The sequence below is a fragment of the Micropterus salmoides genome, unplaced genomic scaffold (assembly GCF_014851395.1).
Source record: "Micropterus salmoides isolate LMB-PRFRI ecotype aquatic unplaced genomic scaffold, ASM1485139v1 Ms_hic_scaffold_1535, whole genome shotgun sequence".
NCBI lineage: Eukaryota > Metazoa > Chordata > Actinopteri > Centrarchiformes > Centrarchidae > Micropterus > Micropterus salmoides.
In genome coordinates, this window is record NW_024040636.1 from 2,396 (window position 1) to 17,654 (window position 15,259).

Consider the following 15,259-nt stretch of genomic DNA (forward strand, 5'->3'; position numbering starts at 1 on the left):
CTGACTCTGAAGATCCAGTGATACTTCTGTTTTATATGCTGATGCTTTATCTTGACTGGATGCATATTGTTTAACTTTATCACAAACAGAATTAGAAATCCTTTTCATCAATCGTCAAGTCCTGCCTATAGTCGACTGATATGTCGAATCTTGTGTGTTTTTGTGCGGGCGATGGTGAATGCGGGAGGGGGTTACACACGGTAGCTCCGCTTTAATCTTGAGAAGCTGCAGTACTGCAACTCTCTATTCATTCAACTTACACTGTAAATTTCCAGCTAAACTGAGGCTTTTTGAAGACTCTCTGCCTGCCATTCACTGGTCTTGTGTGAGTTTTGCGTGCATGCCGTGCTGCTGACAACTGCATGCATATCGCGGTTCCTCGCGGGTCTATTTCAAATAGCCGGCTATTTAAATCCGATAAAATATTGTTTGTGTGGTTCATCACCGTAAAATTATCCGCAAGTCCCACGAGGTGCGGACAACTCGGCATAACACCAGTGAAGCTGGGGCTCAGTCTCTTCAGCAAGTGTTCCTCTTCCTACGTCACCACACACGCACACGCCTACAATCCAGGGTTAGGGTTACAATTTTGAATTTATTTACGCACTTTTTTTGAAACAACATTTATTGAAAGTTTATTCTTTTAACATATTTATTTACAGCATTAAACGTTGAAATGTATATTGTAATCAGCTGTATATTAACTTATTGGGAGAAAACTGGTAGTTCAGACATTGAGCACCACCATATTGCTAAAATGGTACGATCCTTGTTTTGCTGCAAAGCTGCAACTGTTAGATTGACAGTCGAATAAGGCTCCGCCCATCGAAGCATCGAAGCATTCTGCCCTAGATCCCAGATATACATTTCAAGATATTAAGAAATAGATAGAAAATTTAACAAAATACACAAATAAATATGAAAATTTGCATTCAGCATTTAATTTTCTTTGCTTGAAATCTTTTGTCCCAATTCTGGATAAAATCCTTTGTCTTCAGAATGAAGGTGTGAGTGAGAGAGTGAGTAGTATGACCCCTCACTTGTCCCCTGTAATTGCGTATTAAATTAGAGCTCTGTATGTGTCTTACCTGGATTGAAGATTCACTGCTGAAAGAATCCATTTTGCCTTCTGACAGCTGACTGTGAAATCTGGCAGGCAGGGTGGCAGTGCCTCCACTGTGTAGATGCTGGGGACCAGTCTTCACCTGAGGAAAGGTGTCTGGGCTTCCCTCAATGGAACTTGAGTCATCTCCTGGAAGACAGCTCTGAAGGTCTGAGACCGTATTGCCCCTGTTGTCTCGGTTAAAGGACGAGCGTGATATGACACCAAACTTGCGCGTGCGTTTGCAGTTGACCAAGCCTTCAGAGGGCTCAGAGGCAGCTCTGCCCTGCTGCCGGTCTTCGCAGCTATCATTGCTGATAGGGGTACTGACACTGCCATTTACATCACAGGGAGGGAGAGGAGCCTTTCGCTTGACCCGTCGTAGCATGATCATGTAGATAAAGCCTCCATTCCAGCACTGGTCAGCTAGGTAACTGTGAAAAAGCATTGACAGTATAATGATGATTATTACATCCAGGTTTATATCAACTAAGGACAACTAGAGTCCTTACTACTACCTACCATATGTCAACCTCTATGGGTGGTGGTAATCTCTTCTTGCACTAAAGTACTACTATACAGGTTTTACATTCCATAATAATAATTAACAATAATTATTCCACAGGCTGGTGAAGTGTCCCTGGCAAATGTATTGTGGGTGCATGTAGGATTTGTCTTTAACCAGCGATGTCCGTTCATGAGCGAGTGGCTTTTTTAATCCTACATCAGTAGTTCAGAATGTGGAGGTACAGATGTGGAGTATGCATCGTTAATTTGATTGCTCCAGGAATTTATGTACAAAGCGGTCTCTACAGAGTTGCAGCAGCATCTCTTGAAATCATCAATGACTTGCAAAGAAGACCCATATCTGTTATAAAACATTGTTCGTCTGGTTCAACAACCATTAAGTCAGACTCGCTTTCCATTTAATTTGACACAATACCTTTGTACCACAACACAGACAACATGAGATGCCACTCCCAGTGAATCTGTTAACTCAAAAGTTTATGGGGGCAGGGGCTGACTTGGACACTAGGGCTGAAATGATTCATTATCATCAAAAAATTTGCATTGATGCTTCGTTTAACTCATATAGGTATATACAGCACATTGTTTGGCGTTATTACTGTTGCACAACGTGCTTACGCTGTGGACAAGTGAAGACAACGAGATTGGCAGACTGCAAAGTGGAGGAAGAAAACAGTGAGGGACGAAGAGATGAGACAGGCCAGAAAAAAAAGACAGAAAGTGTCCACAGTATGGGATCATTTCAAGCTAAAAGAAGAACTATGTACAGTGTATCTACCAGAACTAGCCTACCACAACAGCATAACGACAATGCTTCAGCAACATAGCAGAAATCATCCAGTCTATGCATCGCGTCCACAGAGCGGACCCGAAACAAGGAAATGGTAACATTACATTAACATTTAACGGAAATTATGATTTCTAGTTAAGATGAAGGGTAGCAAAGGTAAGGCAAAATTCTTAGCTGTAAATGTATAAACTTGTGTTTGTTATTATGGTTCTCTGACTGGTTAGTCCGAGAGTTTGGGTAATACAATGATATGAGATACACAGCTGATCCAGGTAACGTTACCGGGGGTGCAAAGCAAAAGTATTTCATATCTGATTACTAAAATAATTGATAGCTGCAACCTTTGTGGTATTCATTATAGTTAGTATTGTATTCCACAGCAAGTTTCAATATGGTTCTGGAGAACTCAAAAGCCACGAATTCTGGGAAGTCTGCTATTACTGTATGCTAATCATGTTTACCATGTATCTTGCATTTTAATGGTGCATTGTGCTGAAAGATACTGAGGATGAGGTAGGTAGGTAGGTTTATTGTCACAATATATAACAAGTTATAGAGTGAAATTGAGTTTTGTAACTCTCTTCTACTACATAACAGAAAATATATATTCATACAGAATCAATTATAATTAAAGCTGCAAGCAGTGTTGGGCGGGCCCTCGCACATGTAGCGCATCAAGGCCGTGTTGCAGATTATGGAGCTCTGCCTCTGCTGTGAATTTGCCACGCTGCATAAATTTGTTAGTCATCACTTCCTGTGTCCCCTTTGTGGCGCTACATAGAACTTGCCGCTATGACTATAACTGACTATAGGCATGTAGATGTGCTCAGCGTGACTGACTCGAGCACGTAAGTTTGGTGCAGATCTGAGCATGTACAGTCAAGGTACAACAAGTTCCTGTTTCATGGCGAATCATCGATTTTAGATGCCATGCCACGGGCACGCCGTTCCACGAAAACTCCAACCTGCTAGGAGTAGTACATTACAGCACAGAACGTGTCATTTCCTGCTGCCAGCAGGTGGCGCTGTGACTTTGAGTGAATATTTGCATGTGGCTGTGTTCAGGGTGGGACCTTTACAGTACATTCCAAATTTGGTGCAGATGTGAGCATGCAGACTGAAGTTACAACAACTTCCTGTTTTATGACAAATCATCGATTTTTGAAGCCACGCCACGGGCAAACTGGTCGACTAGTAATAACTGTTTGTACAACTTTTAATCGCCAATGGGTTTAGACTGCACAGCGAAAATTTTAAGTTGATTGGATTAATTCCCTAGGAGGAGTTTGTTAAAGTACAAAGTGTGTAAATCGCCAACAATGACCAAATCCAAAATGGTCGACTTCCTGTTGGGTTTAGGCAATGGCTCCAAGAAGCTTTTTTGTACACACGGTTCGTGCTCGGGCCCTAAAAATAATTCCTTCAGTTTCAATAGGGACCTCGCATGTTTCGTGCTCGGGGCCTAAAAATAATTCCTTCAGTTTCAATAGGGACCTCGCATGTTTCGTGCTCGGGGCCTAAAAATAAATAATCCCTGGTATGGTAAACAGAAATAATGTATAACCAATGGAGCAGTGCTGAGGATGAATTAGAATTTAAGAGTCTGATAGCTTGGGGGAAAAAGCTGCTCTGCAGTCTGGTGGTGTGGAAGCAGAAACTTCTATATCTCTTTCCAGAATGCAGCAGGGTGAAAAGGCTGTGGCTGGGTGGGTACTGTCCTTTAGTATCCTTTGGGTTCTGCAGGTCACCTCACCTCACCGATATCACTGATGCTCAGGAGATGGGTACCTATGATCTTCTGAGCAAGTTTAATCACCCGCTGCAGAGCCCTCCGGTCCTGGGCCGTGCACATCCCATATTACTGATGTTTCCAGTCAGGATGCTTTCTATTGCTCCTCTGTACAAGTGGACATGAACTTGGCGCAGGAATTTGGCCTTCTTAAGCTTCCTCAAGAAATATCATCCGAACTAACTGTGGTCTGTCTGTGAGGAAGTCCAATATCCAGTTGCAGAGTGTTGTATTTAAACCCAGAGTGCTGAGTTTGCTTATTTGATAGGTACCATCACTCACAAGGACAAACTAACTGCATTTAGATCATAGGGGTTTTTTTGTAACTTAAAACTTTGCACCAGTGCAGGATCATGTGTCAGACAAAGCTGGAAATCATGTTATACCAGTAGGAGTTATAAAAGCTCTTTAAACCCTCTGCAATCCTCCACACATTGGAAATGCTCTAGCTTGGACCAGGTCCACAGAGCTGCTTTCTATGCAGAAGAAGAAACCAGAAATACAGACAATAATCTGCATTTAAATTATACGCCAATCAGCCAACATTATGACCACTGACAGGTGACGTGAATTATTAGAAGATTATCTCGTTATCAATGCACCTGTCAGTGGGTGGGATTTATTAGGCAGCAAGTGAACTCCAAAACTGCAGGGTTCAGTACCAGGGACAAGGGCAGGCAGTATCATTCACTCTGCAGAGAAGGTGATTGGCTGCTCCTTCTCTTCTGGACCTGTACGCCTTGAGGACTCTGAGGCGAGCAGGAAAGATTGCAGCTGACCCCTCCCACACCGGACCCAAACTGTTTCAGATTCTCCCCTCTGGCAGGAGGCTGCGGTCCATCAGGACCAAAACCTCTCGCCACAAAAACAGTTTTTTCCCGTCTGCAACTAGCCTCATTAACAAGGCCCGGGTCCCCTACTGACACTCCCCCCTTGCAAATTATATAAATGTCTCTGCACATGTAAATACTGTTTCATCTCGTATCGGGCACAGACCTGGCATGTCGCACATATTTGTTGTTGATTGTTGATCTTTGTTGTTGTATATTTTTATGTTGTCAGTTTATATATTTATATGTACACAATATTCTCTTCCGTTGCATTACTTCTGCACGGCACAGACCCAGAATAACGCACATGTATATATCTGCAACGTTGTTCTTCCATTTCATATTTATATATTTCTACATTTATTTATGTTGTTGACTGTATGTTTGTCTACATGTAGCACCTTATCACCACAGCAAATTCCTCATATGTGTAAAACACTACTTGGCAATAAAGCTCCTTCTGATTCTTCTTCTTCTGAAAAAGGCCGTTAACTAAGAATAAAAGTGGTTGTCTCGAGTCGAATGCCAAAGTGTGCGTGTGAGCTTACAAAAAGGCAGAATAACGGCGCAACTTTAGAGGTCTGAAATGTAATTATGAGATTATTTTGAAACTATGACGGAGAAAATTAGACTATGGCGGGCCACCATGGTCTTGTTAATTAATGGGAAACACTGCTATATATAAAAGGTAAAATCATATCCACAAAAATACAGTGTGATTTGCAAATACCCACAATTTAATCTGTATAAAGCTCTTTTTATGTCGTACAAAGTGTTATTTCCGCATTTGTGGATCCATTTCTACACACAAAACTGTTTTTACACATTTGTGGAATTTCGTCCACTCTGTCCCGCTGAGATCTGTAAATAGAAAAAAAACTTTTATGTACAAGTGCTGGTGTACACAGTAAATTGCTGTGTGTGAAGTTACAAATGTCACGTGACCTGCAAATTGACAGGAAGTAATCCACAAATGCGTAACTAACACTTTGGATGTGAAATAAAAATATCTTTGTACAGATTAAATTGTGGGTATTTGCAAATCACACAGTAATTTTGTGGATATGATTTTACCTTTTAATCTATGGATTTTACACAACACAAATGTAAAAATACATGTTTTGGGTAGTGAGATATTCAGTGTTGGGCAAGCTACTTGGAAAACGTAGTGAGCTAAGCTACTAGCTACTCTACATTAAAGCTTCACTACACAGAAGAGACCCCCCAGTGAAATGTAGCATGCTAAGCTACAGCAACGTGGCAAATGTAGCTTAGTTACATCTAAGCTACTTTTAATTTTTTAATATTTAGGGCCCGAGCACGACCGTGCGAGGTCCCTATTGAATTTGCTCGGATTATTAGGGCCGAGCACGACCGTGTGAGGTCCCTATTGAATTTGCTCGGATTATATTTAGGGCCCGAGCACGACCGTGTGAGGTCCCTATTGAATTTGCTAAGATTATATATATATATATTTTATTTATTTATTTCTTTTTCTTTTTTCTGCAAAGTAGGCTCAACATGGACATGGACTAAACATACTCGAAAACTCACCAAAATTTGCAAACATGTCAGAACCGGTGAAAAATTTCGTATTCTACAAGTTTCGCACATGGGCGTGGCAAAATGACTCGCTAGCGCCACCTAGAAAATTGGAAAAAATTAGCCCCTCGTTCACGTTCAACCTACATGCACGAAATTTGCTGGGGACATGTATCATATCAAGACGCACAAAAAAGCCTCAAGAACCCATACCCTAAAGTCAACAGGAAGTCGGCCATTTTGAATTTTACGGCCATTTTTGGATGATTTACACACTTCGTACTTTAACGAACTCCTCCTAGGGATTTAGTCGGATCGACGTCAAATTTCTGCTGTGCCTTCTAAAGGCATTGAAGATGAAAAGTTGTGCTATTTGCGAGTTTTCGTCAATGGGCGTGTCCGTGGCGTCGATGATTCGCCATGAAACAGGAAGTTGTTGTAACTTCAGTGTACATGCTGACATCTGGACCAAACTGTACATGTAGGATGAGAGTCCCACCCTGAACACATGTACATGCCACATTCACCCACAGTCATAGCGCCACCTGCTGGCAACAGAAAGTGACCTTTAACGAAGCAGCCCCCGCCGCACGTTTCACCTACGTGCACGAATTTTCTGTGGTACGTGTATCTTGTCCAGACGCACAAAAAAGTCTCTTGGAGCCATAGCCTAAACCCAACAGGAAGTCGGCCATTTTGAATTTTACGTCAAATTTTGGATGATTTACACACTTCGTACTTAAACAAACTCCTCCTAGGGATTTAGTCCGACCGACTTCAAATTTGTGCTGTGCCTTCTAAAGGCATTGAAGATGAAAAGTTGTGCTATTTGCGAGTTTTCGTCAATAGGTGTGTCCGTGGCGTGGCGTCAAAGATCAAGTCTTCGCCATGACACAGGAAGTTGTTGTAACTTCAGTGTACATGCTCACATCTGAACCAAACTTTACATGCTTGATAACTCTCCCACCCCGCTATGGAGGACCGATCCTGACACAGTCAGAAATAAATACAGAAATAAATAAATGCTCAATAAATAAATAAGCATCCAATTAAATACACAAAAAAATGAAGTAAATAAATAAATGTAGGTAGTAATTAAATTATACAAGGAGACATAAATGTTTATATTTTAATTAGTGCCTTTACTTATTCACCTTTGTTATAATTACCTTATTTGTTTATTCAACTTTATTTATTACAAATTTTTTAATTATTTATTTATGTGTGTGTTTTAATATTTTTGTCTGTTTTATTCTTTCTTTGTATTTATTTACCTTATTTATTTTCACCCATGGTATTTATTTCTGCCTGTCTTTTTTAAATTTTTGTATGCATTTCTGCCTCATTATGCAAATGAGGAGGGGCTGTGTCTCAAGGGGTCATCTCTCTGCTATTGGTGGACCAGTCAGACAGGAGAGCTCCTACTCTGCCTGCAGACATCAACGATCTTGCCCCTCACACAGTCAGATGGCTTCCTTCCGTGCGCTGAGGTGTTTAACAACTCTGAAGACACTACCAGCCATGTCTTCCTTCTCTTTTCACGTAGACGCTCCGACAGACAGTGCTTTCAGTTTGCTGCATGCATGGACACAGAACTGCGGTATAGGGAGAAGCACACGGTCAGCTGGCTGCAGCTAAATCTGGAGTGCACTCGTATTCAATTCTGTATGGTAAATTCAGTTTTAACGGAGCAGAGCGAGCTGACAGGCAGAGTTAGAGACTTTTTCTGTCCGTTTCTCTCTTTACAAAGATGCATGTTGCAGTCAGAGTCTTCTCTGAGATGCGAGCACAACATACAACACAATTTATCAAATTACACATCGGATATACAGTATGAAAATAAGATTGATTGGATTATACTCACTATTAAAAGTAAAGTAACACAAAAATTACTTTACTTAGATTTCAGGACTGCAGTTGTACATTTGAAATACCTTCCTACCTTTCTGATAGGAAGCCTTCTTGAGGTGGTATAAAACATTTCTTCTTATATTCTGATTTGAGTTGTGGACAACTATGACCACATGAATTAAAAAAATTAAACATTTCACTGCCCAAGTCAGCTATAACACAAGTCTTGTTCATTAGACTACATGCTGTACAGTATTTGTGGACAGATTTTGTCCCAGGATTTATTATGCATTTCTTCTTCTTCGTTGCATGGTTTAGAATAATAAGGTGAGAAATGGGTCTATTCTGAGTTCATCCTCCACTGCAGCAGCTAATAAAGTCCATTTAATCCCAAAAACGCTTTTCTTTTAGGCAGGCTGGAGCAGAAAACAACTCACCTTTCTCAAGTTGTACAGTAATGTCACATGTGTATGAAGGTGATCAAACAAGCTAATCTTAAATGTCAAAGTAGAGAGGAGCCTAGTAGGCCTATTTATTTTCATTCATTACACAATATGAATAAGCTATGCAGACAGTTGTAAAGAAAGAACATCTTTTTCTTCTGTTCTCTACTTGTTATAGTTACACAGTATTAGGGGTGTGGGCTGTATTAAAAGTATCCACTGTTCTCCCATGCTCTAACACACAGTAACGATGAAATGTGTGCTGTTATCACATTCTTCCTCTGTATGTACACATAAACAACAAGGCAGGGAAATATGAAAGGAATTTATTTTATTGTTTGGGTACATTATTGTTGTACATGCTCACATCTGAAACAAACTTTACGTGCTTGATAACTCTCCCACCCCGCAGACATCTACACACCAATACCGATTTATATTCATAGCGGCAAGTGCTATTTAGCTCCACATAGGGGACACAGGAAGTGACATATAGCACCTTCATGCGGCGTCGGAACCGCGTAGGAAATTCACAGCCGCACCGGCAGAGCTCCAGAATATGCAACTCGGCCGGCTCAGACGCGGACGCGCTACAAGTGCGAGGGCCCGCCCAACGCTGCTTGCAGCTTTAATTTATAGTTAGGTCTATACACACACACAGTATAGCCCTAGTTTATATTGAACTAACTTCATTCCATTCATTCCACAGTAGCAATAGAAGACTAAAAACCTGCTCCAAACAGTGTGTGTGTGCAAGAGAGAGCTAAATCAGACACACAGAAACTCTCCTACTTAGTGATGTATTTCCTCATGCAACAAACGGAGAACCATTGTTGTTTGTATAAAGTAACTTAATTTTCACATTATTAATTAATTCTATATTTTTTATTGTTTATATGTGAATTTGTGCTCTGGCGACATTGCAACCTAAACAACCTAAACATTCATGGCAATGGCCGAGAAAGAGAGAGAGAGGTCTCTCATCTCATCTAATGGAAACAAGTTTCTGCCACTACATATCAAAGTTTCCTCCTCACTAGAGGAAGAGCTGTCCAGGCTGGACCCTGATCCTTCTCACAAGAGGTGTTACAATAACTATCACAATATAAAGTAAACTCAATCGCGTGTGTCTTTATTCCCCTGTAGCAAAGTCGCAGACATCAGCCCAAGGATCGGTACGTGATGTCACCCTCACACGGAAGCGCTTTTTCCATACGCCAGCTGCACATACAGGTCTGTGTGTGGGGGTGGCGTCACTTACTGATCCTTCAGAAATGCTTGGGAAAATGTAGCGTGTGTGGAAGCTACCGCGCTACTCGGTAAATAAAGAGCTTCCTTACTGAAAAGCTATTTGATTCAGAAAGTAGCGACGCTTCCACCAAGCTACTGAGAAATTTAGTTAAACTAGTAACGGCGCTACTTGTAGCGACGCTACTGCCCAACACTGGAGATATTTGTGTATATGTTTATTTACAGATCTCCGCAGTACACATTGGACAGAATTCCACAAATGTGTAAAAAGAAACTCAGAAATTTAACATGACACACGAATTGACAAGAAGTAATCCGCAAATGTGTAAAAACTGTTTTCTGTATCACTCTGTATTTTTGTGGATATGATTTTACGCAACACAAATGTAAAAACACACATTTGTGAATAGTGAAATATTTGTAAATCATAGTACACATTTGTGGATTGTCTTCTGTGGGTTACAAATAGTAGTCAAAGTCCAAATAAATCTTCCATAATCTGTGAACCATGGTGGAGGTAATGTCATGGCTTGGGTGTGCTTGGCTGCTTCTGGAACAGGCTCATTAATATTTATTGATGATGTAACTGATGATAGTAGCAGCAGAATGAATTCAGAAGTGTACAGAAACATTTTGTCTGCCACTTTACGGAAAAATGCAATGAAACTAATCGGGAGGAAGTTTATCATGCAGCAGGACAGTGACCCAAAGCACACTGCCAACAAAACAAATGACTTCATCAGGGGAAAAAAGTGGAAGGTCTTAGGCTGGCCAAGTCAATCACCTGACCTTAACCCAATAGAGCATGCATTTCAGCTCCTTAAGAGGAGACTGAAGGGAGAAACACCCCAAAACAAACAAGAACTGAAAGAAGTTGCGGTAAAAGCCTGGAATAGCATCACAAATGAAGAATGCAACAGTTTGGTGATGTCGATGGGTTGCAGGCTTGAGGCAGTTATTGCAAGCAAGGGTTATGCCACCAAATATTAAATGTTATTTACTTTATTTGATTATTATTTGTTCCATACTCACCTAAGAATGGTGTGGTCTAATACAAACGGTTGTAAGAATCCATATAAGTTAATTTTGCAGTGTGACGCTCTTTTAAGTGATGTTGTAACTAATGCTTTATTTCCAGCTCCTTCTGACTTCTTATACTTAGAAATGCTATATAACCAAAATGTTATCCTGTGTTAAATAATTAATTTCCCCAGCTCCTGAGCAAATGATTGTTTAAAGAAATAATCATTTGCTATCTTCTTGCGTCTTCTGCTGTTTAATCTTACCGTTTTATTGTTCATAATATGATGCCATGTTTGTATAACTTGCTTATATATATTTAAGTAAGAATGTTTAACAGCCAATATTATCTTGGGGCGGCTGTGGCTCAGGAGGTAGAGTGGGTTGGCTGTTAATGAGAAGGTCGCTGTTCAATCCCGGTTCCCCCAGGCTGCATGTCGAAGTGTCCTTGGGCAAGATACTGAACCCCGAATTGCCCCTGGCGGCTGTTCTGCCAGTGTATGAATGTTACTTTCTGTTTGAGCACTTAGGCTCAGTGTATGGGTGAATGCAGATGTAGTGTAAAAGCGCTTTGAGTGGTCAAAAAAGACTAGAAAGGCGCTATACAAATACAGAGCATTTACATTTTACATCTTTAAGTATAGTTAAGTTCCTTTCATCTGATGTGATTCCTATGAAATGCTAACCATTTTAATGTTTAACTACTGACAATAACTTAATAGTTTCCTTCTTATCAAATGCTTAAAACCAAGAAAGGTATAAGCGTTTGACCGCGACCTCGGCTTTTCCCTCATTTCCAGCAACTTACTTGCTTTATATTTTCCTTTGTTTTGTTTGTTAAGTTATCAGACCGTTTCAGTCACGCAACTTTGAATTCAAAGCTTTATCCCGTCGAGTTAACTTATGTAGTGGATCAGACAGTGTGGATTTGCTCATTTTATATCAAATAAATTTGGAGATCCCAAATTCTTTTTCTCTCCCTGAGAGAAAGAGGAGGGGGTTGAGATATCAACCCTCAACAGACAGCTGAAGTAACCCCAAAGGAGAGGGTGAAAGGTTTGCTTTCCCTAAGTGCTGTTTTGGGCAGTTCGATCATAAAACTTGCCACCTTTGGTGAAGCCGAGATAAGATTCGGTTCCACACATGTAACCATGGCAACTGATCTTCCTCTTTGTTTAATTACCTCACATCAAAGGATATTCTCATCTTCACACCCAGATGTGAATTGGTGAGAAACTCCAGACTCCGGAGAAAGGACACAGTCCACATTCCTTTTTGTGGACAAAGGAATACTGTCCCCTCATAACTTGCATTACCTTGTTTAATTAAATAATCTTTGTTACTGTGACTAAACAGGTCTCTCCACTCCATTAGAGTAGTTATATTACCGTGTTGTTGTTACTGGAAAGAAGAATCCATATAAGTTAATTTTGCAGTGTGACGCTCTTTTAAGTGATGTTGTAACTAATGCTTTATTTCCAGCTCCTTCTGACTTCTTATACTTAGAAATGCTATATAACCAAAATGTTATCCTGTGTTAAATAATTAATTTCCCCAGCTCCTGAGCAAATGATTGTTTAAAGAAATAATCATTTGCTATCTTCTTGCGTCTTCTGCTGTTTAATCTTACCGTTTTATTGTTCATAATATGATGCCATGTTTGTATAACTTGCTTATATATATTTAAGTAAGAATGTTTAACAGCCAATATTATCTTGGGGCGGCTGTGGCTCAGGAGGTAGAGTGGGTTGGCTGTTAATGAGAAGGTCGCTGTTCAATCCCGGTTCCCCCAGGCTGCATGTCGAAGTGTCCTTGGGCAAGATACTGAACCCCGAATTGCCCCTGGCGGCTGTTCTGCCAGTGTATGAATGTTACTTTCTGTTTGAGCACTTAGGCTCAGTGTATGGGTGAATGCAGATGTAGTGTAAAAGCGCTTTGAGTGGTCAAAAAAGACTAGAAAGGCGCTATACAAATACAGAGCATTTACATTTTACATCTTTAAGTATAGTTAAGTTCCTTTCATCTGATGTGATTCCTATGAAATGCTAACCATTTTAATGTTTAACTACTGACAATAACTTAATAGTTTCCTTCTTATCAAATGCTTAAAACCAAGAAAGGTATAAGCGTTTGACCGCGACCTCGGCTTTTCCCTCATTTCCAGCAACTTACTTGCTTTATATTTTCCTTTGTTTTGTTTGTTAAGTTATCAGACCGTTTCAGTCACGCAACTTTGAATTCAAAGCTTTATCCCGTCGAGTTAACTTATGTAGTGGATCAGACAGTGTGGATTTGCTCATTTTATATCAAATAAATTTGGAGATCCCAAATTCTTTTTCTCTCCCTGAGAGAAAGAGGAGGGGGGTTGAGATATCAACCCTCAACAGACAGCTGAAGTAACCCCAAAGGAGAGGGTGAAAGGTTTGCTTTCCCTAAGTGCTGTTTTGGGCAGTTCGATCATAAAACTTGCCACCTTTGGTGAAGCCGAGATAAGATTCGGTTCCACACATGTAACCATGGCAACTGATCTTCCTCTTTGTTTAATTACCTCACATCAAAGGATATTCTCATCTTCACACCCAGATGTGAATTGGTGAGAAACTCCAGACTCCGGAGAAAGGACACAGTCCACATTCCTTTTTGTGGACAAAGGAATACTGTCCCCTCATAACTTGCATTACCTTGTTTAATTAAATAATCTTTGTTACTGTGACTAAACAGGTCTCTCCACTCCATTAGAGTAGTTATATTACCGTGTTGTTGTTACTGGAAAGAAGAATCCATATAAGTTAATTTTGCAGTGTGACGCTCTTTTAAGTGATGTTGTAACTAATGCTTTATTTCCAGCTCCTTCTGACTTCTTATACTTAGAAATGCTATATAACCAAAATGTTATCCTGTGTTAAATAATTAATTTCCCCAGCTCCTGAGCAAATGATTGTTTAAAGAAATAATCATTTGCTATCTTCTTGCGTCTTCTGCTGTTTAATCTTACCGTTTTATTGTTCATAATATGATGCCATGTTTGTATAACTTGCTTATATATATTTAAGTAAGAATGTTTAACAGCCAATATTATCTTGGGGCGGCTGTGGCTCAGGAGGTAGAGTGGGTTGGCTGTTAATGAGAAGGTCGCTGTTCAATCCCGGTTCCCCCAGGCTGCATGTCGAAGTGTCCTTGGGCAAGATACTGAACCCCGAATTGCCCCTGGCGGCTGTTCTGCCAGTGTATGAATGTTACTTTCTGTTTGAGCACTTAGGCTCAGTGTATGGGTGAATGCAGATGTAGTGTAAAAGCGCTTTGAGTGGTCAAAAAAGACTAGAAAGGCGCTATACAAATACAGAGCATTTACATTTTACATCTTTAAGTATAGTTAAGTTCCTTTCATCTGATGTGATTCCTATGAAATGCTAACCATTTTAATGTTTAACTACTGACAATAACTTAATAGTTTCCTTCTTATCAAATGCTTAAAACCAAGAAAGGTATAAGCGTTTGACCTCGACCTCGGCTTTTCCCTCATTTCCAGCAACTTACTTGCTTTATATTTTCCTTTGTTTTGTTTGTTAAGTTATCAGACCGTTTCAGTCACGCAACTTTGAATTCAAAGCTTTATCCCGTCGAGTTAACTTATACTGCTCCCACCAAAGTTCGGACCCAGCCATGTGGGCCCGTCTTGCCAGCAGTAACCCAAAGGAAATCAGAACAGAGCCTAACCGCGAGGCCGAGGACAGTCGCCACTGGAGTGTTTTCTTCATTCAGACACAGAGAACCCCCAGAAAAATAGCATAAAGGCAGACACCACCCTAGCATAAAGCCAGGAATCTGCCAGCTAGCGTGGGGACCCGTGCAACCGGCCTAAGGAAGGCCAATTAATAATCTCTGAATATTAATAGTCATAATTTGTATTACAAAAGGAGGTATGCTACACAGTCCTGAGTTGTTTAACACATCTTGATGTGAATACCAGGAAATAAAAGCTGAAATTCTGAACTCTTGTCTCATACTCATCTTTTAATCTTAAACCCAAATGTCTTCAGTGAACAACAAAAACAAAGGAATGTGCCTTACCGTTCCAATACTTTTGGAGGGAACTGTAACTCAGATCTTCAC

At 40.4% G+C, this 15,259-nt stretch overlaps 1 protein-coding gene across 1 annotated transcript in view; it reads right to left on the minus strand.

The window, feature by feature from the left end:
• Positions 1 to 1,040: 1,040 nt before the first annotated feature.
• Positions 1,041 to 15,259, minus strand: part of LOC119904791 (PDZ domain-containing protein 2-like) — a gene marked incomplete at its 3' end in the record, with an annotated part of 35,380 nt that continues 21,161 nt past the window's right edge. Inside the window, exon 4 of the mRNA XM_038721472.1 lies at positions 1,041 to 1,536. Within this exon, the coding sequence (XP_038577400.1) occupies positions 1,041 to 1,536 (496 nt within the window). The remainder of the gene's footprint in view (positions 1,537 to 15,259) is intronic.